Source organism: Parambassis ranga, chromosome 8 (genome assembly GCF_900634625.1).
Source record: "Parambassis ranga chromosome 8, fParRan2.1, whole genome shotgun sequence".
NCBI classification, from domain to species: Eukaryota; Metazoa; Chordata; class Actinopteri; family Ambassidae; genus Parambassis; species Parambassis ranga.
Window position 1 is genome coordinate 3400145 of NC_041029.1, and position 24824 is coordinate 3424968.

Sequence of the window (24824 nt, forward strand, 5' to 3'; positions counted from 1 at the left end):
GTGGAGGCAGGGATACAATCTATTGATCTGCTCCTGATTGGCTGCTCGGTGCTGCATGGACGACATATTTTATCATTACTCTAATGAAGGCAAATTAAATCTCACAGAAAAAAATCTGAGACTTCAAGGAAAGTTACAAAACACAACAAAACGTGTTCAGCAAAACAGATAACAGGTTATAAAAATGGATCACTGTAGTCCTTTTATCTCAGCAAGACCTTCATCAACGCATCAATCCAGGAACAGGAATGCTAACATGCTAACATGCTAACTCATCGTGCAGGTTTCATTTATATGAGAGGACTGACGCTGCTCATGTTTATACAGCGGCTAGTAAAAAGTTAGCATAGCAACTTTAATTCTGTATGCTAAGCTAAGCTAACCTGATGTTTCACAGACAGCAGCTCATTCAACTCTTCTCACTCAGGTTCTCCATGAATGCAAAACTATTCAGGATTAGAGTGAATGATGGAATGAATGTGTGTGTGTGTGGGTAAGAGAGAGCGAGAGAGAGAGAGAGAGTAAGGGAGGGAGAGTAGCCAATCATCCAGCCCAGAGCAGGGGAGAATAAAAGAAGGAATAAATATTTAAATGAGAGTCGCTCCATCAGGATAAAACTAATCTGCATGGTGAACCAGAGGTCTGCTGCCAATTTAACAAGTGTGTGTGTGTGTGTGTGTGTGTGTGTGCGTGCGTGCACATAGAAATATGATGCATTGCATCTGGAACCTGCTCGGGCATCGCCATGGAAACGCCCGTCACGCTGACAGGCCCCCATTGCGCACTCAGACACACACACATACACACACAGTGGTAATGAGAGACTGAGAGACTGGCAGCATGCCAGGACAATCTAGATACACACACACACCCCTTCCCCCATGCACTGGAACATTCTGAGCACACACACACTTTTGGGCTGCTTGGACTGCACTGGTATGGGGGTTGGGGCAGTGTGTGTGCATGTGTGTGTGCATGTGTGTGAGGACATTTGGTTCTGTTTGAGGAGCCTCTCAGCAGCAGGATGAAGAATAACTTTGATTCTAAAATGGCGTCGTGTAGACTCTCAGCTAGACTCATGTAAAGAAGAGATGTTTAAAGGTTTCTTACAGGTTAAATCACAACAGAGTTTGTGTCCACGGTCAGGTGTAAGCGTCCAGCGCCTCACCTTCACAGTAGCACTTGTTGCTAGGTTACACATCTATCACCGAGCACCTCTGCGTTCCTTCACCGTGAACATAAGAGACCAAAGTTTGTGTTAGAAAGGTAAAACATATGGACACCAGTCACATCCTGGCATTTAACTTCATGTTGATGGTAAAGTTGTTTCCTCCATGGTGATGTCAGCATGTTATTGTTCATGGAGCTGTCTGCTGCACTCCTCTCTGGTTCTAAATAAACAACATTACCCAGGAGACACTGGGCTCCTCTTCTCACCTGCCTCATCTGTGATCTGAGCAGTCTCAGTCTCTTTGGTCAGGAAACAGAACGAGCTAGCTGATGATGCTATAACTCAGGTCAGGAGCAGCATGCTATCCTTATTTATTTATTATTGGCTGATTTAATGGGAAGATTGAGAAGCATGCTATGCTAGAGATGAATGACAGTAAGACTGGCCAATCACAGCTCCCCGTGTCCACTGATCTGTGCAGTACTGGTGCAGTGGTGGATCAGTGTGACATGAATACAAATGAGGCTGATTTGAAATAACGGGGGACGTTTGAATGTGTTATTCTGTCAGCCAGCACGCTTATCACAACTCATCTGCATATTCAAGACCCGGTGATGGATTACAGGGACAGAATGCAAAGATATTATATCTATGTGCTGCAGAGCTATCTGTGTGTGTGTGTGAGCTGAAGGGGGGTAAATGTTCAGGTAACTGGTTGAAGACCAGGTGTAAGTTTAGAAACAACAAATCCATTTAAAAGATGCTTCTCTGTGTTACACAGGACAAAGGAACATCTCTGTAGAAGTCTGAATGAACGAAACATCTGTGAGTGTTGCTGTGAGCTGAGAGCTGGAGGAACAGACAGCGAACATCCCAGACTGGAGCTGAGAGGGGAGCATGTGACCGGGTATCCCAGCAGTCCTCTGCTAAAACCTGCACTGTTGGTTTTAGCTGTGAGACACACACAGTGAATGGTGTCCATGTTTGTTGTGATGCTATGTCCACCATCAGCTGTGTGTGAGCTGACACACACACACACAGCAATCAGGCTGAAATGTACGTGTGATGGGTGCAGAGGCAGCCAGTGCCCTGCACACACACACACACACTGCAGCTTAGCAGTGTCTGTACTCAGGACAAGCCTATTACTACTTGACATGCAAATCTCTCTTCTGTCTGTCAGTCTGTCTCACCCTCATAATCTCTCCGCCTGCTGCTCACTTTTCCTCTCACACACTCACACTTCACTCTGATTGTCTCTGCACAACAGTTGTTGCATAACTTTTTTCAGAGCTGGTAACGTGTAGGTGTGTGTGTGTGTTTGCTCAGGCAGTCAGGGTCTGTTTCCTGCTTTCCAAGTCTATGTGTGTGAATGATTAACCCTCCGCCTGCTCGGCCGTCAAGGTGACACAGTCACAGACTGTTAGCAAGCTCCCTGACTTCTCTGCTCCCTGAACCTGTGCAAAGACACACTGGGCTACTAACTGTAGCACCTAGAGACTAAAAGTGTTCAAACCCACACACACACACACACACACACACACTGCTGTTTATGCCCCTCCGCCTCTGATTGTTGAGGTCTTCCTCACACTAGAACCAGACTTTCAGGAGGTCTTTGCTGATGTTTCTGCCTTCAGCTGAGGGTTTACTTCCTCCACTCAAAGCCAGTCTGCAGTCACATTTTTTTTTGTTTGGGCAGAGGTGTGTTTGTATTTCAGTGTCACACTGCCCCACCCCGCCTGCTGTCATGTCACTGCCTCCTGAAGCCAAACAACGTTCATAAAAACTGTTCAATCTGGAATGTGTTAGCATGTTAGCAGGTTTTTATTCTACACAAAATCCAGCAGTAACGGACTCTTTTCAAATCTACTTCTTTGTGAAGGCGCTCCTCTCCCTCTCCTCTTCCTCCTCTGTGAAGGTCTGCATCCTTTGGACTGACCCATCACTGCAGCGTGACGTGTCTGTCCTAACAAAGGACTCATCAGGTGGCTCCTTCATGGCCCAGCATAACCCAGGATTCAGTTCGATGCTCGTTACCACAGTGCACAGCAGACTCCACCCTAACAGCAGAAGAGTCAACGTTCAAGTGTTAGCATCAACTCCAGGTTGCTAGGCAACAGGAGCAGCATATCTTGATAAACAGGAAGTATCATTTACCGGTCACTGGCGTGACCTCTGAGAGATGCCGCCCCTGTGGGACAGTGGGACAGCTCCTTCAGATCTTTATTGTTCTTTATGGATCTCTCATCCTGGGGTTGTCCTGGACTTTTAGTTTTACTGCTTACCTCGTGTTCTGTCACCTGTAAAATCACATGTGAAGAAATCACACAGAGATACTGGACTCTTCTGTTCTTAACTCTGTGTGTGTGTGTGGGGGGGGGCACCTGTTTACGTGCTGGAGGATCTAATCTTTGATACCTGCTCAAATCAAATCTTTGCCTGGCAGCAGGTGAACTCTGGCTCTTTCTCTGCCTCACAGTCAAACACACACTGATAACAGGTTGTTTTTGCCTCTGGTGGGTCAATGGTCATGGCTCTGCACACACACACACACACACACACACTTGCGTGTGTTGGCGTGTCTCTGCTGTGAGCAGCCCAGCCTTTGTCTGGTTGGTGAAACGTTGCAGATTCCAGCCTGTGTTTGTTTCTCCCTCTCTGCGTTTTTACTCTCTTCGTGGTTGTTTTCTGATACAGCCGCTGAAGCGTGAACAGCTCCGTGCAGCTTGACGGGCTCAGACTCTCTGCATTCTTCATGTGTGTGTGACAGAGTTTCACTTTCCTTTCCTCATACTGTCACAGGTACACCTGAAGCATGTCCTCTGTGAGGCCTCAGGCTTCAGGGAGACTCCTGGTCTTCAGGTGTCCACAGCGTCTCTCCAGCCTGCTCCGTGGTGTCTTCGCACCAGACTGTCAGGGTCATGCTGAGAGTCTGTCTCCAGACCAGAGTCTGTCTCCAGACCAGTGTCTGTCTCCAGACCAGAGTCTGTCTCCAGACCAGAGTCTGTCTCCAGACCAGTGTGAGCGGACCATGCCAGCCACTCTGCCTGACTGGGAAGCAGCAGCATCCTCTCAGGTTCAGAGCAGGTTAAACCTCTGCAGGACGGCTTACAGCCACCACTCCTCTGTCAGCTCACAGGAGCAGCACCTTCCATCCTGTCCGTCCCTGCGATCAGTAGAACCACCGTAGAACAGAAGGGAACCAACAGCAAAAACACAATGATGCTCCACAGCTACTCACAAACAGAAACGTGATGAAGAACTGCAGCTTATCATGAAATTGTTCAATCATGATTCCCCTCTGTTGTATATGTTTATTGGTAGTTGACTGTTACAACAACACAATGACAAATAAAGGAATATTAGGAAGGATTAAAATAACACTGCAGCTGAACAGGCAACATTAATTAGATTAGCTTTATAGAATGATCACAGAGAGTCCTCCTGCCAGCAGCCAGCTGAGGAGGTGCAGCCCGGTCGGCTGGGCACAGGCCCCGCATGGAGCCGCCTTGCTCAATGGTCTCCCAGCTGGCCTGGATGCTCCAGGAGGTGACGGAGGTGTGGCTGCCTCTGCTCCCTCAACACTGACACACAACAATCAAAGAGGTGGCTTTTAATAAGGTCATCTTATATTTATAATAACAGGATTAATTACAGCAGGAGTTCCTGACCTGTTTTCTTGTAGCCCCCTGTGCACACACACACACAATTTAAATTTTAAAAATGAAAAAAATGTAAAACTAGGCCTATGTGTAAATTTTTATTTATTAGAATCTAATTAATTCAGAGCAGACAAAGACTTGTGAATCCCTCCTGATTTAAGATTAAGACTAAGATTAGGAATTACAGTGTGTGTTTCTGTGACTTGAGATTTTTGTATTTTTAAGGTTTTTAGTTTTTTCAGACAGAGCTGTCCTTCAGCTTAAAATATAAACAACCCTTTGTTTATTTGTTTATCTCAGCTCCATTAAAGCTCTTCACTCATGATTTCAGTGTAGCGGTGTCTCACTGTTTGGATTTCAGTCAGAGGAAGTGGTGAGTGTTTCCTGGCGTCTCCCCCCTACACACACACACACACACACACACACACACACACACACACACAGAGAGAGAGAGAGAGAGAGAGAGAGAGAGAGAGAGAGAGAGAGAGAGAGAGAGGAGGGGAAAGCTGAGCGCTAGTGAAAGAAGGTTATAGCCAGCAGTGAGTGAAGAAAATGGCGATCATGCAGGATGAATGCTTCCCCTCGTAGATGCTGCAAACGCGTTGAATTTCTTTAGCCTTACTGTCGGCTTTCCTTTCCACTCTGTTGCACTTTATACTTCAATGAGGTGAGAGCCTGTTTACATTGTTTTCCTGCTTTCTTTTTGTCCCGCCGGTGCACACAGACCGGAGCACCGGGTGCTGCTGCGCTGTAGCAGCCGCTGTTGTTTAGTTAGCCACGACTTAGCTCACACGGCTATCACGGCTAGCATCCTGTTTAGGTCGCCCTGCGCCGGAGAGTCTCTGCTGTTTTGTAGTGATTGGAGGTTGTTCGGGTTTCCTTCAGATCACTGAACGTTTCTGGCAGGTAAACATTTTTTTGTGGGCGGTTTAACCTTGCTACCTGCCGAGGCTAACTTGTACGAACACTGGGTAGCGTCTTCTCGCCAGCTGTGCGTACATTCTAGTTGAAAGAGGCTCTGATGTGGCTGCCGCGGTGTGTTTGACTTTTAGTAACATGTGTGTTTGTGAGTTTGATTTTTTTATGTGCCGCTATGTTCGTTAAATTAACGTCACGGCTTCGCTGCGCTTGAAGTGAGGACTGGCTAGCCGCTTTGCAGCGTTAGCTTCGACCTAGCGTTAGCAACCATGCTAATTTGACGACGCAGGTTTCTCGTCGGTAACTGCGACTGATTGTGTGGCGTCCTGGTTGTTTGCATATGGGAGAGGGTTGTTCAAATGCGTGTAAACATCTAAAATTGTGCTTAAAAGGGACGTTAAACCGTGTGTACAGGCTGTTTAGCTGCACAGCTGCGTCGGTCTCCCTCTGTCGGCAGGAACATGGCGCAGCTGGCTAGCTGACCGGAGGTCCGCTGTTCTGCGGTCATATTCACGTTACGTTTAACGCCGAGAAGAAGACGGAGAGACGGAAAGGCGTTTTGATTTAGCGGCTCTCGGTGCACTTCGTCCTGTGATTGTTTTCACTGTTTGGCCGCTCCGGGGAACGGAGGCTCCAGAGGAGCCATGTTGGTTAAGCTGTAAGTCAGGCAACAGCTGAGATAATGGCCGATCAGGACCCGAGCTGTAACTTTGACCTACACTCTCCCTCCGGCTTTATCTCTCCGTCTCACACACGCACTGTCCAGGCACCTCAGCTGGCTGTGATCATATTCTCCTGTTAATGCAGTTTAACCTGCGCGTCCACACAGACCAGTTCAAATACTTTTCATACATGCTGTGTGTGCGTGTGTGCGCGCGCATATTTACCATCTCGGGTGCAGCACACGCACACACCTGCGCAGCCCTCTGACATGTAGCCGTGGAAGCTGCTGTTAGCCTCCATAAAGACAGATCTGTTAGCTGCCTGTGCTGCTGTCGCTCCCTGAGGTTTGTGTTGTGGTGTCATGTGGCTCAGATTAGCTCTCATCTCCTCTTTCTCTTCCAGAGATTCGGAATTGGAAGCTGGTGCCACCAAAGAAACTGAAGCATCTTAACAGGTCAGTGTGCCAGCACAGACACACAACCAAAACCTGACGACGACCTCGCTATGAGTTCACCTGGAGGACCATGATAATGCTTATTTATTTGAATATATATATGTTTTAATTCTTTGTTTGGATACAGTTAAATACTGTGTCCTTTACATTTTATTGCACATATACATTTGAACTGTTTCCAGTAGGAACGGTCGGCTGCAGTGTCCTCATACTTTGGAATTCTGTACCTATCCAGCTTTAAAAACTAAACTAGCTGCTAGTAAAAGCTGCAGTACAGCTGGACTTGTGTCTGTTTGTGAGTCATGAGGGCACAGTATAAGACTTTATAGCACGGCCTCTGTGTGAAAGGGGGCCAGCAGTGACTACCTGTTTTTTCCTGTTTTGTTAAAGTGAAGGTGAACGGGACAGAAACGGTTCTTTTGGAAAGCAGCTCATGAAAAGACGAGTAGCTGAAGGATGGTTCAGCTGGTTGTAACGATACACCACAGCTTAGTTTGTATCACAACATCTGAGCTGCAGTTTGGTTTCTGGGGGCAGACGTACTAATTTAACTTTAACTTCAGACCGTGGCTTCACACAATGTACAACAACATATAAACAACAACATGACTCTAGGCTAGTTTACGTACTAACTATTAAGATCAATATAAACACAAATCATTTCTTTAAAGTCAAGTATGTCTTTAGAGAAAAGAAGTAGAACATGCATGTCTAAATATTATTTCCATTAGCTTCAGCCACTTCTCTTGCAGGACCAGTCTGTGTGGTGGACTACTGAAGTGGGTTTTGTGTGTGTGTGTGTGTGCGAGGGGCTCGGGACGGGCAGCTCCTGCTTATGCAAGCACATACAGTTCCGTTTGAATTGAATTGGAGGGTCTGGGTTGGTCTAGGCCGCATTGTGCTGAGTAAGCTTTGCTGTTTTTGAAATGGCTAAATGACAAACCCGAGTCCTGATGTTTTGTGTGCAGCGAGGTGTTTGTGCAGCTCATTGTGTTCATATAGTTGGTCTACATGCAGGCACACAATGGAGCCTTGGAGCTCGCTGCGCAGCCCCGTTCAATCTGTTTTCTGTTTTTAGAGGCTGAATCTGGTTTCCTGATGATGTTATTGTTATGGAGAGCAGCTGCGTCAGTACGTGTTACATGTACGCCGCTGTAGTCTTCGTTTCTGTTACCGTCCTCTGTGTTCCATTTCTTTATGAGGCGTTCTGCTCTGCTGTTTGTTTGGAGGTGGTTGCTAAAGCTAACTGGTGCTGTTTCACATTTTCCTAACGCTGGAAGATATTTTCCAGCTGTGTGTATGTGGCACTGACTGCTGCTGTACAAGTGTGAGGAAGTGGTTTTCATTAGCTTACAGTGTAAAGTCAATCATCCTTCTGTGATTCAAATTTAAATGTTTGTTTTCTCAGGCTGTGTTGCTCCAGCTCAGCTCGGTGTTTACAGATAGCAGTGAATGTTTCTATAAAAGTAAAGCGGTGTCAGAGAGCGTCATAAATGTACTTCTTGTGTGGGGATTACATCCTTCAGGCAAAATGAATAAATGTTAGGCACTGCTGCTCTGAAACCGTTTAGTTATGCGTGAGTAAAACTCGACTCTGAGTCAGTTTGTAGGTGCAGGGTTTTTTGATTCTTCGGGGCAATAGGCTGTCTTGTTCACTTTCTCTTTTGGTGTTGTAGCTGCAATCTTATAAGCTCTCTTCCACCAACACGCCTTGAAAAGTAAAGTGTTCGAATCAGAGCTCAAAAAGGCCTGCACGCTGCATCAATACATTTGGAATTTAACACTGCAGTGCTATAAATTTCTAAGGTGTAGCAACTGTGCTGCAGTGGTGGAGGATCAGTTAGTTGACCATTGCCCCTGTGAGCAATAAAACCACACCTGCAGATGGTCATGGGAGCGAGCGAGCTGCAGAAACGTTTGATGCAGCTGAGCTTTGCAGGCTCAGACAGGATGTAAGCCACGCAAACCAGTTCTACATAAACAAGTTGTTGAGCTGTGTGGATCGGCAGAGCTTTGGCGTTTGAAGCATAGTAGTTTTATTTCTACAGTGTAACATCTAAAAATATTCACACGTCTTGTAATTTGAACCATGAATTATTTTGTCCTTAAATGTATCTCAAATGTTGGAAGTAAATGCTAACCCTGCGGACTGCCCTACTCTCCTCTGTCGCTCCGGTTGAGCGGTTGTTCGATTCCCCTGCCCTGGCTGCGGGCCAGTGTGTCCTTGGGCAACCCTAGGTTGCTCCCAGTGGTTGCACTGCTGGTGTGTGTATGTGCTTGGGTATTTGAAGCAGTGTGAAGTGCTTTGAGAGCACTATATAAGTACAGACCATTTACCATTCCTCTGCCAGCTGCACAGTTTAAATTGCTGTTTTTGCTGCCAGAAACTCCATATTGCCTTTCTTATGACCTGAAATGAACCGAACCTCACTCTGAGCAGATTTGAGGCAGCTCGGCTGGAGGCCTCATGTCCTGCTTTGTCAGCCTCACAAAGACCTTAGCTGCCGGGCTGCTGCTGATTAGGAGACACTTGTTGTCATCCACTAATTAAGTGATGACTTTCCTGAGCGGGGCCTCCAGTGTGAGAACACACTAATGCAAATGGATGCAAATGATGCACTGTTGTACATGCAAATTAGCCACGCGGCTACCCTCTGGCTTTTGTTCTTCAGGGACAGATGAAGCCGTGTGTGGCAATCCTGAAGTCGATCGGGTTGTGTTTGTGTGTTTCTGTAAAAACGGCTATAAACACAATCAATACCGTCTCCTATAAATGTGTTGTTCTCACTGCTGTGCATGCAGGAGTGTGAAGCCTCAGGTTCCTGATGTCTGCCTCCTCAGAAATCCAGATATAGTTGGATTATTTTTAAAGTGTTTCAGCTGTATTTGACAGCAGACATGAAGGGGTTCACAGAGAGGCTGAGTGGGCGGCAGCAGAATCTGCACGTTAGTCTGATTCTCACACAACTAAAAGTCTATTTTACTAAAACCAGCAGACCCTCATCTCCTTTGTGTAGCCAGATTAGATCAGTATCCTCAGAAAGGTCATCTAAATACTACCAGTGACCTCTTATTCTTCTCTTCCTCTTTCATCCCTCTCAGCCCTCCCTCTGTCTCAACATGAAAGAACAGAAAACTATGTGCCTCATGACGGAACCGTCCACATTATTTTATCCACTTTAAAAACCACAAACACCATATTTAGAGAGAAGATATTTTTGGATGGCGGTCCCTCCACAGCAGGAGAGTGACGTGTAAGCCGTGTTGTAAGTGAAACGGTCACAGAATGAAAGCAGCTATAAAGTGAATTTTGAGATTTTGTGAGCAGGTTTTCCAGATTATCTTGGCTTAAAATAAATGTTTGCCAGTCGGTACAGGACGAAGTCTCCACAGAGTTATGTGCCTTTCGGGATAAAGCTCTCACAACTGGCCTGGTTTGTCGCAGTTGTACATTAACAGACAAAACAACAACAGCGTGGTCAGCGTGTGATAGCAGGCAGGGACGATAAATGATGTGTTTTGATAGCTGTGCTTCAGACAGTAAGGGGTGTAATGATATTAAAATGGTTCCATACAGTCAATTTGATATTCAGTGCAAATTTTAAAAACAAGACGAATAAAGAATTTTGAGCGTGGGGGGAGGTATTTAAAAAAAATATACTCGGCTTCTCTTCACTGTCCTCACAGACTTGTGGTTCTTACTCATTTACATAATTTCAGTAAAGCAGTTTCTGCTCGTCTGTGGCTGAAACACAGCTACAGTTTTTAGGCGATGAATTGGAGAAGCGTGAGCATTTTTTATGGAGAGAGTGTTGATTTATTCTCAGCATTAAGCTTCTTCCTTCTGGTCTTCTTCTTTCTTCTTCTCCTGAATTCTTCTCTGGTCTCTCTTTTTGGCTTTGCCCACCCCTCCTTTCTCCGTCAGCTGTAGCTGTCGGGGGATGGGCCATTGTTTGCCCATTCATAAACAGATGCTATCTGTGTGTGTGTGTGTGTGCACGCCAGGAGGGCGCCCACCATGCTCTGCTGTTGTTGAACCCAGAACCATCTGCTGAAGCACTTGATGCTTGGAAGTGTAGGAAGGAGAGGGGGAAGTGTGGGAACAGAGGGAGGAGCGGGTGGTGTGTGAAGGTGGCAGCAACAAATAAAAGATGTAACTCTGCATGCATCACATGAATGAGAACAGGCAGCTGGTTTTATTTCTTGGAAACAGAGCAGGGAGGATTCAAACTCATGATATGTGAAATGTTCTGAGTCGTTCATGATGGTTTTGTGTAGGGCCGTCCAACAACACCATCCAAGTTGCAGCCGTGGTGCCCGAGTCATTTTAGCATCCATGTGGGTCTGTGTGGGCAAAGCTAAGGCAAAGTGCTGTGCGGTAATCCAATTATTGGATTAGACTGCAGCTTTCTCCTGCAGGCTAAATGGCACACCCACCAGGACCAGTGCAGCTAAACTTAACAGCTACTCAGGGGGACTCCAGTCAAAACAAACAGTGTTTCAGGAGAAAATAGAAGTATTAAGACACATTTCACATGTGTGATGAGGCTGCCCCTGTGTTGGTGGGTTGTTGTGTTTATGTTACATTCATGGAGGTTTCATCAATGTCTGCCTGTCTCATGCTAACACAACAAAATGAGTGCATTGCTCACCATTAGTAGAGGGCTGGATGGTATCGAATCTTTATTTCTTTAAATTCTATTAGGATTTAACTCTTTGAACCCTGTGGCCACAATGGAAATAAAAACGGTAAGGATCTCTAGACGTGACCAAATTTAAGCTTGAAATGTTGCATCCAAACTACTTTATTCTTCAAAACAATATAAATTCTAAATTTATGCCAAATTCTGCACAGCTAGGAGCCATAATCCACTCCCTGACCAGCAGGCTTTCTACGGCTGCATCTTTCTGTGTTCGTCTGCACACAGCTTTCTGTTTGTCGCTACGATTGCATGGTTTCCACTGAGGAGCAGCACTTTATGCTGCAGGGAACACTCGAGTTGGTCGGGGTTCAGAGGGTTAATGATCAGCTTTACAAAAATATAATGTAACCATGCGTTTACAAGAGGAGTAACACACTGCCGTCCACAGGGAACACACCCACAGAGGGAAGAACAGTGGATGGAAGAGAGAGAGAGACGGAGAGTGTGACAAGGAAGGAGGATAAGAAGATACCGGACTGGACTCAAGGTGAGCCAAGATGTTAGGAGCAACCACGGCAGCTCAGTTTGGTGGTTTATTGCTCAACGTTAGGTCCAGTCCAGTCTTATTGATGAGACTCTGCATGTGCTGGTTGTCTGTGTGATTTATCATCGGGGCTTCCATAGGCACAGAGCAGTTTACCATAATGAGCGATATGTCGTCAACAGTCCAGCTCTGTGGTCTGTATGATCAGTGGGATTTTTCTAAGCAGCAAATGAAATTGTACTCTGTAAACCAGGTTATGATTAACTGTGCTTGTCTACATGATTTGTACTCTGGGTAGTAAAAAGGATCACTGAAGCTTTAAATGGTTCCTTAACCCCTGCAGCCCTGCTCTGAGCGGGATTATAAGACCAGCAGATAATGGAGCTTTTTATGATGACACGAAAACTTCAGAGCAACACAATCATTGATTAATCAGCTATAAATCTTTAAACACGTGTGTGAGCTCTGTGATGGGTCTGTCCCAGCAGTGCACTGAGCTTCTCTCTAATGACAGCGCTGGTGTACTTTGACTTGTGACGTCACTGTGTTTTCCATTTGAATTGCCTTCAGTTTCCACTGGCTCCTGCTCCTGTGATCCTACTACTGTTACAGCTGGAAATACTGTCATGGCTACTGTAGGCAGCAGGACTGATGGCGTCCGTCTCTGACCTTGAGCGTGTCTGTTTTTGTGGCTCTGTGTCGGTCTGTTCTTCCATCTTGCCGTGCTCCTTCAGTGTTGGATGTAGTCCGGTGGTGCCACACGCGAGCTGGCACGGCCATTTGTTGTCAGTGGAAGCTCGTCTTCTCGTTTGAGTGTAATCATTGTACTTCTGAAAGGCTCAGTGTGTCTGCTGCACTCTGCAGGAGAGCTAGTTATTTCTCACCAGGTCAGTGTGAATGTGACGGCTTAATTCTGTTTTTATCATGAACACCAGCAGAGCATCAGTCAGAACAGACAAAAATGAATCTACACCACTTTGAGTGTGACTTCAAATCATGATACCAGGAATACTTCGATCATTTCTATCTGACATGCTTGATTGTGATCTATTTCCCATTGTTTATAAAGCTGTAGCAGGCCACTGTGGTGTGAACTGAGCAGGCTGTCATAATGAATCAGAAGTATTTGTTTGCACATACCAGGGCTCTTCATCCACATACCTGCCGGTTCTTTCTTTTTGAGAGGTGAGTTATCTAAAGATTCTCCCCCGGTTAGTGGAAATAGAAAGCTAACCTGTTTTTCTACCAGCGTGTAAACATGTTTATTTTTTTCTATTGTAGACATGTTAACATAGAGGTCTGTGGGGATTGACTCAACGTTGATTTGCCAGCCCTGCAGGCTGGTTAGAATCCATCATTAACTCCAGTTGAGGTGCAGGTAGAGTGTATGGAAGTAAATAACTAGACCTCCTTCTGTGCTGCAGTTTATAGTGACAGGAATCTGGCAATAAAACATTGGCACAGAATAAAAAGAGCAAAGTATTTCCCAGAATATAAAGAAAACCCAATCTCTGCTGAGCACAGAACATCAAGCGGAACCGTTCGGTACAGGTTCCTCGGTTTGGGGTGTGTGTTTTGTTCGGTTCAGGACATGCACATCAAGTAATGAAGGGAGGCATTTTTTTTTTTACCACAGCACGGAGACGAGTGTTACCAACTTGGCGACCCGCTCGCTCGTGTGGAGACCCACTCCACTCTGTGTCCAATCGTGTGCAAAGCTGCTGCTGGTCCCGTCATGGTTTACAGAGTGGGCATCAGTACTGTTAGCTTATCATTAGCTAAGCTACGCTAAGTCAATGGAGTTCAGTCTGTCCAACTGTCATGGGCAACGGTGAGCAACACAACACACGCTCTCTGTCTGCTGGTGGGAGTGTGCACACGTGTCTGTGTGTGTAACATTAACTTGACCCTCTAATGTAATAGTAGGGGCGGCACTGAACTGATTCTTGAATATGGCGAATGTTGGATCATTAATGACTGATACTGAAACTGAACCGTTCCCCCCCTCACATCGACTGATTGTAAACTGTGCAGATAAAGTGTGGGTAGACATGTTTGTGTGAAGCCAAATGAATGCCTGAATAATAGACAGACCAGCTAATGACTCATAAACCTGAAGCCTGCAGCTTTTGCACACAGACCCTGCCTTGACTCTTAGTATGTGTGGGTGCCCCTTCAAACCCCTCCCACTGCTTAAGTCGAGCTCTTATCAGCTCCTGCACATACTCACAATCTCTCGCACCGCATGCTGTTTTGACAGTGGTGCAGACGTGTACAGTCACACCTGCTCCCCTGCACAGGAAATGGAGCCTCTTTATGTTGGAGGTGATGCACGCCGCCTGCTCTCACTCCACGGGTGCCCCCGAGGCTCAGCTATTGATTATGAAGGAGACCAAGCTAGCATTGATGTCATCATGCTCAGACAAGCCCAGAGGAATGGGGAGTGTTTAGGAATGTTGTCATGACAACAGGCTCTTACATAACAAGAACTCATCTGCGGGAAGGAAATCTGGGATGGGTTGTCCTGAAAAAGATAATATGTAGTGTAGAAGGGTGCAGAATTCATTACCACTCTTGTTGTGGTAATGGGATTCCAGCCGATTACATCTGATAGAGCCGATCATTATGTGGACAGCGCCGCTCTATGTGGCACTGCCTGCCGGGGGACGTGTCCCGTCAAACATCCAGCAGAGACCAAAACGTGTTAACACCTGCGATAAAACATCCTGCAGACTTCTGCTCCTCCTGCATCCACAGCTCTGCAGTTTGAGCTGAGCTGTGCGTGTTTGTTGAATTCAGATTTGACAGGTCCCACCTCCTCTTTCTACCTGTACCTGTCTCTTCATGTCAGAAGTGGAGGATGTGTTATTGTACAAATCATGCACCTTTCCAGTGTTTTAGCTAACCTTTAATTAGCACAGCAACCTTTTTAAAGAGTGCTTCATCTTAGTTTATGACTACAGCCTACCACAGTCATAGTCTTCATCATGTTGTTGGCTGCTTTAGCCACTGTGTGGTTCAAAGGAGGACATCTGACAGAGGGGTGGGTTACATTCCTGTGCAGGTTTTGTCATAGATGTCATCATAAACTATTAAAGTTCAAGCCTACTCATTTTCTCTAATATTATCAATATAACCGCTATCAACCACAACAAGCAGATTATTTTTGTTGGCCGAAAGTGCTCAGTGACTGAGAATAAGGATAATAAGACGTTAACTGTAGGTAATCTACCATTAGATTCTGGGATGGGTTGTGTTTTATTGCTGTGTAAATGATATTAAAAATACGTCAGCTTCTGGCAACAAGCATCATGCTTCAAATAGACCTACTGTTGCATAGCAACAGCAGGACACATGAAGACAGCCTTCACCTAAAAGCAATGTTGAGCTTACAGTTGCTGCCAGCAGGAGTGTTGAAACATCTGAGTACAAACCTGAATATATCAGCTTTCCATTGGAGCCCTTTATGTTTTTTGAGCCACCTGTTTTCACTCCTGCTGCCCAGGTTAGTGTCTGTGGCTCTAAGTGGAGGAAGTATTTTGTGTTGCTGCTTTTCCTTCCTGCAGACCTGTTCCGTCTGTTCTGCTGGAGTTTTCATACATGTTAGAAGCTGCAGCTGCATTCCTCTCACATCAGCCTCACCGGCAGCCTTTTTTTCCTTTTCACATTCTGTCTGTCCTCCTTCTCACCTCCTGCTTTTCTTCTGTTCATGTTTATTTCTCAGTTTGTGTCTTGTCCCTGTATCCCCCCCCCTCCGGCCTCTTATGTCTGTAAGACGATAGCAGTAGTTAGGTTGCTGCCAACTCCAGGGGCCCTCATGAAAGCCCTTCACAGATGGAAGCAGGGTGAAAAAGGGGAACAAACTGTACTCTTTGTACGAAGCAGTGGTGAACATGCTCACACACCGTAGGGTGGAGTGACGTTAACAAAAATGATCATGTGTCGTGATCATCTGTAAGTATCTTTGTAAACATAAACAGATTAAAATGATTAAGCCTTTCATAGAGAACTGGTCTGTAGCTGATGCCCGGTCAGGATACGTGCTAACAGCTAACCCACTCAGGACTGCTCTGTGACGGTCAAAGTTTGGTTTACTACATGACAAAATATGTTATAAATATATGCTTCCTGTCTTATGCTTGATGAGCACAGGTTTAAGAAGAAGAAACTGTTCTTCTTCATTGATCTGCTGCCTTATAAGGAGAGGTGCCTTTCCTGCGTAGCTGCTTTGAATCAGATGCTTCGGGGTTGACGGAGGTCTTTCCATGTTGGAAGGTTGAGTCTAGATTCACAGAAGTAAACAACCTGAAGCAGCTCGTCCTTTTAGTGCTGCTGAGGCTGCCAGAGGGAACAGGTCTACGGTGCAGTTAGCGCTCTGTAGCGTCTTCTTCTTTAACATACGTGTGGTCAGTGTTTGTAGCGGGGATGATATCATTGTTTTGTCTGTTTTCTGATTGGTTCCAGAGGGTGCTTATGAGCAGTTTGGCAGGCTGTATGTCTACATGCTGGCTGTATGCCCAGCTTCAGCTAGTGAGTTACTGAAGGTGGGGCTTGGTCTCGGTTAAGTGTGTGTGGTCAGTGTGTTTCTGTGGACGTTGTGCATTGTGGTTTAATAAGGCTGTTGTCTTTGCAAAAAGAAGAATCATTTGCAGGATAATCTCCACGCATGCTTCGCTGCCTCTGCACACTTGCCTGTCGTCCACACATGGGCTTGTTTGTTCTCTTATCATTTTTGGCTGCTGAACAGAGTGGTTGCTATTTGAACTAGAGATTTATAAATAGACCTGTGTACTGCTGCAGCAGGCAAAGAGCAAATGCACTTACTAACATGCACCAAGAAAAGGTCAGGAGATGCACACACAGCTGTCAAAGACACAAGTCCATGTTCACCCTTTGTCCTGCTCCTTCCTCCTAGTTTTAACCTGGCTGTCTCCTGTCGTCTGTCTTCGTGCAGTGGGATAAGAGGTTTTCCTTCGTCCTGTGCTGCCAGCTGTAAGCTGGTTGTATAACCCTAATCTAGTCTTACCCATACACATCCACCCCCACCTCTTAACAAGGTGTGTGTGTGTGGAGGGGTCAGCCACTCTCCTTCTTCATGATAGGACTTCTGTGTGAGATGTACATGTTTGTTTGTTTCAAAACATGATTGCAGCGGCACATTGGAGGCTACACGTCAGCTGGCACATGTTACCGCTGCAGCTACAAGCTCGCCACGTAGAGACCATCAGAACAGTGACGCTGATCCTGCAACGCCAAGAAAAACTCAGTAGTTTTCTCAGTTTTATTGAAGCCACAAACAGAAACATTTGTTCTGCTAAACACTCTGTGGTCATGTGTCAAAGCTGTCACCATGTTGATGTAAACTTCGGCTACTTGGGGTGGATCTTCTTTGTTTTTGTGTTGCTACAAATCTAAAAGTGAGTCCTCAGGTGTGTTTTGACAGCAGGGCTGATGGGACACCTGCCTTGTTGTTGGTCTGTTGACATTTGTATTTTCTAAAATGTCTTTTTGTCGATGGAGCAAGTTGTCCTATATTTAAACTTTTTAGGGACGAGCTCCTCCATTTCACCACCCTCCGCCATTGCTGTCGTTGATATGAGCTCCACATATGTGCTAATACGTCACCAAGTGCTGTTTATTGCTGTTTATCGCTGTTCTCACTGCGTGGATTTATTCTTCTTCTCTGTTTTTGAAGGGCTTCTGTGGTAGCGCTACAGTGCCACTCACAGGCCTGGCATATGTACAGTGTCTTCAGTGGTTTGTGCGGATTCATGTGGACACATGCATTTCCTGAAACGACGCCGTCTTTAAAGAAAGCGTTTTGCAAACGAAAACGACTTGTTCTCCGCCTGGACGGGGACTTAGTCCAAAAACATCTTTATATATAACATAGTTGTAGATTGATTATGTGACAAACAACTGCTGCTGGTGTGTGTTGGTGATCATGATCGATATCTTACACATGTCCTCTGTTTGTCTCTTGTCTTTCCAGTGCCAGAGCACACCAAGTCAAGACAGAGTCCTAAATCTAGACCACGTCCCCCCTCCCCCCTCCCTACATACAACACGTACACACTCACACACACACACACATACGCACACAGACATACATACAGTCCTCAGCGATGCCAAGAGGGGCTGATCAGCCTGCCCGCTCTGACAAGCCCTGCCTCTTCAGCTCAGACCCTTGAGGCTGTGCTCTCTGAGCTCTGACCTTTGACCTTCCCTGTGTCGACCTGGGAACCAGAGGTCACCTGTTCTCCGCTCTAACCGGTGACGCCCTCCTGCCCAGCCAGGAGCTGCAGCCACCAGCAGCACTCAAAGGTAAAGAGACATTGACCTACACACGGTCACAGTCTGAGCACACAGTTGTACAATTTAACTTTCATTTTTAATCAGAAGGTAATATAATTTAGAAACGTAACTGCTAACCAGCAGCATCTAAACACTAATATTCCTGAAGCTGCAGACCTTTCTCATCTGTTTGCTTGATTCTTAGTAAAACTTTTTCTAACACCCTTCTGTTTGTTTTCTGTCTCTAACTTCCTCCACGTCTGTTTGACCGTCTTTCCGTTCTCTATTTCTAGGCATGGCTCCCATTCGGGATTCCGTCAGCCACTCCCCTAATCAAACAGGTGACTACACATGGCCGCCTTTTTTTTCTTTGCCCTTCTGTCTTCTTTTCTTCCTCCTTCTTCTGAGGAGCTGTCGGTGTGCCCCAACCTTTTTTACAGAATGACAGATCTAATTTGTGGTGTATCGGTGAGACAGAGGAGGCATGAATGAGTGAGAAAGTGGGTGTCAAAAGGTGCAGGAGGAAACTTGGCAGGCTAATGTGATAAGCAGCCGGAGCTGGCAACCATTTTATGTGAGAGGCTTGGAGAGTGAGACATGCAGAGGTAGAAGGAGCAGAGACGGGATGCTTGTGTTTAAATACTAAGTGCTGATCTGTGGGCATGCTGCACCATGGAAAACCTTTGCACGTGTTATCATGCTGCATGGCTCTATCTCTCAGATGTTTGTACACAAACCAGGAGCTCTGTCCTTTCATGCACAAACTGAACTGCTGTAACCTGCTGTATAGTGGTCCTGATCAGATGGTTTAAAGAAAACCTAATAGTTTCTGCCTCTGTTCCTTCATCCCCTTCATGCCCTCCCACTGATGGTCATCCTCTGCCTCGCTGACTCCTCGTTTATAGCTTTGGCATGCTTTTTGGTCCTGCTGTGGCGACAAAATGGTGGCAGCTGTGCCTGGGCTCAGGCCTGGCAGCAGTCAGATCTAGAACAGTTGGAAAGATTTAAACACTCCATTTGTTTTAATATAGCAGACATAATGATATCTTTTTGCTATCAGCCTTGTGTTTTTGAAAATGACAATGTATTTTACTCTCTCTCTCTCTGCAGGTCTGGAGCATCCTGGCTTGGATTCGCAGTATGAGCCTTCCCCTTGGTCCTCTGGCTCTCCCTGCAGCAGTGACAGCAACAGCAACTGGGGCAAAGTCCTAGTGGACGGAAGCACCGACAAACCTAATAATCCTTCAACTGGTTCCTCTGTCTGGCCTCCCTCCTCCTCTTCTTTTTCCTGCTCCTCCTCGTCCTCATCCTCTGGCTGCGGGTCTGGATCAGACCCGGAGTTGGCGTCAGAATGCACAGACGCAGATTCTAGTTCCTCCATCGGCTCGGAGAAAAATCTTGCTGCTGTCGCTGCGACAACTGTGATGATGATGTCAGCTTCTTCCTCTGTGTCTTCTGCAGCGTCCTCCCCTTCCTCCTCTTTGACTTCCACCATGATGGTTTCTGTGAATGGAGATGGCAATGGCCGTCAGGTAGTCAGCGGAGGTATAGGATCCATCTGCAGTGCAAATAATGGAAATGTCACTGGGCCCTCACACTACTCTGTGGCAGGATCCAACAGTATTGGCAGCAATAACATGAGTAACATGAGTAACCACAGCAACAAGCTCATCAACAACAGTGGTGTATGGGGCTCCCAGTCGGGCAGCAACGTTATCACCACCGGCGGAAGCACGCCCATCATCAATGGAGGGTTAAACCCTAATGCCAACCATGGTGCCTGGCCACAGAATCCAGCCCCAGGCCCCTTGTCTCAGGGCCAGCGGCCTCCACAGGCTCAGGGCATGAGTTCCAAACTGGCTCCCCAACAGGGCCCCTTGCTGGGCTGGGGTGGAATGGCAGCTCCAGACAGCAGCAGTATGATAGATGATGCTGAGGTGAATAATGGTACAACAAGCAGCAAGGTGTTAGGAAGCAACAACAGTGGAAACGCAGGCCTGCAGCCTACCAACCTTAACACTGAATCCAATGGACCAAATAACACTATCATGATGAATACTACTACTACTAACGCCACAATGACCTCTACTCCACCAAACTCTACCGCCTCTCCCCAGCTCAGCGGGGACTGTTCCTGGGGTTCCATTGGAGGAGGGAAAGGGGGTCCGCTGGCCAATGGAAACCCCTCATCAGTCCCTCAGCATCCCCAAGGAGAGCTGGGGGGCAGTGGGGCCTTCGGTACGCCTTGGGGTGCAGCTACCTACCCCTTAGACAAGGGCCCCCCAAATGCAGACACTGTGAACCCCCAAATTTCCTCTACCGCTGCTTATAAGAGTAATAATAACCACAATAACACTGGGGCCCCACGCTGGGACCAGGGGCCCACCAACATCCCAAACCAGTCTCAGAGCAGCCTGCCCTGGGGTGTTGGCTCAAATCAGATTCCAGGCTCTGCAGCCCAAGCACCGGGGAATGGGAACCAAACCACAATGGGCCCTCCAGCAGGGATACCTCACCCCTGGGGGAGCAGTGCATCCTCCTCGTCTTCATCATCTTCATCCTCATCTAATAGCAAGATGTCAAATGGAGAGTGGGGATCAGCAGCCCCTGCTAACAACCACTCAGATGCTGGAAGTCATAAAGGAAGCTCTGCCAACAATGGCTGGAAAAGCTTGGAGGATGACGCCATGGGCATGGGAGGAGCCGGAGGAGGAGGAAGCCACGGCCCAGGGAGCATCACAGGAGGGTGGGGTCGCTCTGGAGGAAGTGAGGGAAGTGGGGAGAGTTCAGGAGGCCGATCCAGCTCAGACAGAGATGGCAGCCAGTCAAAAGGAGTGAACCGCAGAAAAGTTATCCCGCCTGCACCGGTAATATCAGCTCTGACCAGGGCCGATGTGGACCCACGTGTTCTGTCCAACACTGGATGGGGACAGACGCCCATACGGCAGAACACTGCCTGGGACGTCAAGTCTTCCACAAACAATCAGCTCCAGGGGCCTAGAGTAGAGGAAAGGAAGCACGGAGGCTCCGGCTGGGGCACAGCAGCACCGGCAGCTCCCTCCCAGTCTTCTGGAGGAGGTTGGGGAGGTGGGCCAGGTGGCTCAGGCTCAGAGACAGGAGGTTCTGGCTGGGGAGAGCAGAGACAAACCTCTGCATGGGACAGCCAAGGCCCGTCGAATGGAGGAGGTGGACAGAGCAGCTGGGACGATGGATCCAGCTACAAGGGTGGTAACACTTGGAACAACAACGTTAACAAAGACGACAGGTAATCATCAGCCCTAAAAGAAAGCATGGTTATTAACAGTCCATATTACTCTGTACTGATCAGTTTAATTGATTACCTTTAGGTCAAGTACCTGGACTAATGCACCCAAACCGCAGCAGGGCTGGGGCTCCAATGGAGGTGAAACCTGGGGAGGCAGCGGAGACACTGCCAGAGCCAACAACCACTGGGGGGAACCCCAGAAAGGAGCAGGCTCGATGGTATGGGACAGCGACAGTGATCGCTCCGGCTCTGGATGTTGGAGCGATCCGAGCCGAACCAACACCAGCAGCAGCAACACCTGGGTGGGGAGCGGAGGCTCAAATACTCCAGACCAGAGCGCTCCAAACCCAGGCTCCAACTGGGGCGACCCTAAAGCCAACCCTCAGACCAGCAGTCAGGGCTGGGGTGAGCCGATGAAGAACAACCATGGAGCCCAGAACTGGGGTGAGCCCAATCCTAAGCCCTCCAACGAGTGGGGAAAAGGTCCAGAGTCCAACATGTCCCGAGGCAGTCAGGGTCCCAGCAAGCCCACAGGTAGTAGTTGTTTGATTGAAAGCTTTTACAGCCGGAGGACAGAAACTTACTTACTCTGGATCTTCTCTCAGGCTGGCTGGGAGGACCCATGCCCACCGTGGCTCAGAAGGAGGAAGTGGCAACAGGGTGGGAAGAACCATCTCCAGAGTCAATCCGTCGGAGGATGGAGATCGATGATGGAACTGCAGCTTGGGGAGACCCAGGTAAACCCTCGGTCCAGTCCGCAGACGTCTTCTAAAACTGACTGTAGAAGTTATAACTGACTGTAAATGTAAATAACCTCCCTTCAGGCAAATACAGCGGCGGATCTGTGAACATGTGGAATAAAACCAGTCAGTCAGACCATGAGGGCCCATCCTCTCAGCACCCGACCTCTCAGCACCAGACCTCTCAGCACCAGACCTCTCAGCACCAGTCCCACCCAGCACACAGCTCCATGCAGCCAATGCAGCACCTGAACCAGGACAAGAGCTCAGGTAGGTTGGAATATGTATGCAGATCTTTCACATTGCTTTGATCAGGAAGAGACGAACATAAAAAAAACAAAAAAACTCTGTGATGATGAAACAGGTTTTAAAACGTACAACAACCTACATGTTGGATGCACCAACAGGCTCACACATCCGTACAAAGGCACAGAGAGAAACCACACAGCCATTCCTTCTATCTCCCTGCAGTGCTGTCTGCGTAGAGAGCTTTTTGTAAAGCCAGTTGAGTCATCCCTTTGGAATGCTAAGAGCATCGATTTTTCTCTTCTCTTCGCCTTTTTTTTTTTCTCCTCCTCCCTTTTCTCGCTCACCCGCCAATTCTGCTCGCTGTCGAAACACAGGCTTTTGTTGGCTATCAGAAAGTGGAGGAGGAGGCCTGGTGACTTAGAAGTAGGACTGTGTCCAATGTAAGGCAGCTCCTCTGTGGAAGGGGCCTGTGTGGGGGGCTGAGGGTTATTTAGGGTTTCTAGTGTGGCAGCCTAACAGCAGCTCAGTGAAGGGTGTGGCATATGAGCCCGCTACTGTGCAAAGAGAGTTTATCTGTAGTTCATTCATTTTTGTTAAATTAGTGCAAAAGTGAAGTGGTAACAGCAGCAAGGGCCGGTGCTAAAATGTACAAAATGGTGATTTAATGTTCTCAAAACGGCTGAAACAGAAACATATGCAGGTTATTTGTCCTAATGTGCACATCTGTCAACGTGCCTATACTTTGTGTGTACATCCTTTTGATTCTTTGTGCATGCACCTGTGTGTGAACATGCCCGGTCACATGGGGACCACTGGAGCCTGAGGCCAGCCCATGATCTGTCCTATTTTTACTGAAAGGTATCTCTGGCATCTCCCTAAACGCCTCCCATAGAGGGAGACAGTGGCAGGTCTCGGTGGTCAGCTGAAACAGGAGCCGTTTGAACTCGTACAAGATGCTCATTCCCTCACATCAGAACGGGTATAGAAGCCTGCGTGGTAGTTAAAGTAAACACTGCTTACATAAGCCAGATGACACAGGGCTTCCTGGGGATGTGAACGAGGCTGCAGACAGTGGGTCTCTGATTTTAACAGGAAAAATTCTTGAAGTGTTCTGTCACTCGTCTCGTAAAGAAATGCTGCTTCCAACTCTGACTGGACAAAGCTAATGTTACTGCTCTGATATCGGAAATAATGTGTCTGTACTTTAAGTGTATTTAAGAGTTAATGGTTCGTGTATTTGTCCATAAAGTGCTTAGATTGTTTCTGTTCCCTTCCAGGTTGGGGTGAGCCGTACTCCCAGCAGAAGGAGTCTTCATCATGGGGTGAACCTGCTGGTGCTCCATCGGTGACAGTGGACAATGGGACATCTGCCTGGGGGAAGCCTATAGACAGCAGCACTAGCTGGGATGAGCCCAGCAGGGACAGCCGGGAGTCTGCGCCTGGATGGGGCAGCCAGCATAAGCCAAGTAGGTGTTTACAAGTACAGGATGAAGGATGTGACGTTGCCTGCTGTTGGTACTCATTTTTCAGTCTTTTTCTGTCTGATAGCTCCAGGTCCTAAGCCCATGGATACTTGGTGTGGAGAAGAGGTGTCCATGAGCAACAGCTGGGACCAAGAGGAGGAGGTGGAGATCGGCATGTGGAGCAACAGCCAACAGGACAACAGGTCTCATGACCAGAACACCTGGAACTACAAGCAAAAAGCCTCCAATAAGGTTCGTTCAGCTCAAATACAACATGAGAACATTTCAGAGAGGCACTAGAGGCATAAATCCACCATGTTCATGCTTCTCTGTGTTTCAGATGAACAAACCCATCAACAAACAGGACGAGCCCTGGATGAAACCCTTCATCAACCAGTTCAACAGCATGAACTTCTCTGTAAGTGCTGCTCCTCTAGTGTTGAGCATTTTCCTCTAAAACAGACATGACATCTGCGTGCCTCCTTGCAGAGAGACTCTCCCGACGACTCGATGAAGTCTGGATCAGGGATGGTTCAGGACAAGCGTATGGACATGGGCGGCATGGGAGACTTTAATGGAGTGATGGGGAAGAACCCTGGGTCCCGACACCAGCTCCACAAGGAGTTCACCATGGACCGCAGTCAGTACTATGACAAGGTATAACGCCTGTGTGCTGCTCTCTGTCCTGCAGCGCCACACAGTGGTCGCTCTCATACACTGCAGCTGTGTGTGCAGTAATAGTTTCCCCCTCGTTCCTT

General features: G+C 47.3%; 1 protein-coding gene and 2 long non-coding RNA genes across 12 annotated transcripts in view; 1 reads left to right on the forward strand and 2 right to left on the reverse strand.

The window, feature by feature from the left end:
- Nucleotides 1-2976: 2976 nt before the first annotated feature.
- Nucleotides 2977-3520, reverse strand: LOC114439422 (uncharacterized). The gene is made up of 2 exons (XR_003671058.1): nt 3329-3520; nt 2977-3231 (listed from the first exon to the last, which is right to left on the reverse strand). It is a non-coding gene; the product is annotated as an uncharacterized LOC114439422 (long non-coding RNA).
- Nucleotides 3521-4473: 953 nt separating this feature from the next.
- On the reverse strand, nt 4474-6785 carry LOC114439418 (uncharacterized). Its single transcript, XR_003671053.1, has 3 exons — nt 6639-6785; nt 5181-5231; nt 4474-4755 (listed from the first exon to the last, which is right to left on the reverse strand). It is a non-coding gene; the product is annotated as an uncharacterized LOC114439418 (long non-coding RNA).
- The window catches only part of LOC114439336 (trinucleotide repeat-containing gene 6A protein-like), a 39459-nt gene continuing 19927 nt past the window's right edge, over nt 5293-24824 (forward strand). For 3 of the 10 annotated variants that reach the window (XR_003671040.1, XR_003671041.1, XM_028411194.1), the window contains exons 1-13: nt 5293-5500; nt 6817-6868; nt 11960-12058; nt 18048-18379; nt 18643-18690; nt 19460-21614; nt 21697-22148; nt 22220-22351; nt 22439-22624; nt 23881-24069; nt 24152-24318; nt 24407-24484; nt 24556-24723. Coding sequence is in view for 8 of the 10 variants with exons in the window: in XM_028411194.1 (XP_028266995.1) it covers nt 18645-18690; nt 19460-21614; nt 21697-22148; nt 22220-22351; nt 22439-22624; nt 23881-24069; nt 24152-24318; nt 24407-24484; nt 24556-24723 (3573 nt within the window). In the remaining 2 variants the exon portion in view is untranslated. Of the gene's footprint in view, nt 5501-5614; nt 5740-6816; nt 6869-11959; nt 12059-15875; nt 16010-16075; nt 16140-16206; nt 16462-16519; nt 16600-18047; nt 18380-18642; nt 18691-19459; nt 21615-21696; nt 22149-22219; nt 22352-22438; nt 22625-23880; nt 24070-24151; nt 24319-24406; nt 24485-24555; nt 24724-24824 lie in introns of those variants that run through there. The other 7 variants (XM_028411196.1, XM_028411195.1, XM_028411197.1 and 4 more) reach the window with 7 other exon arrangements.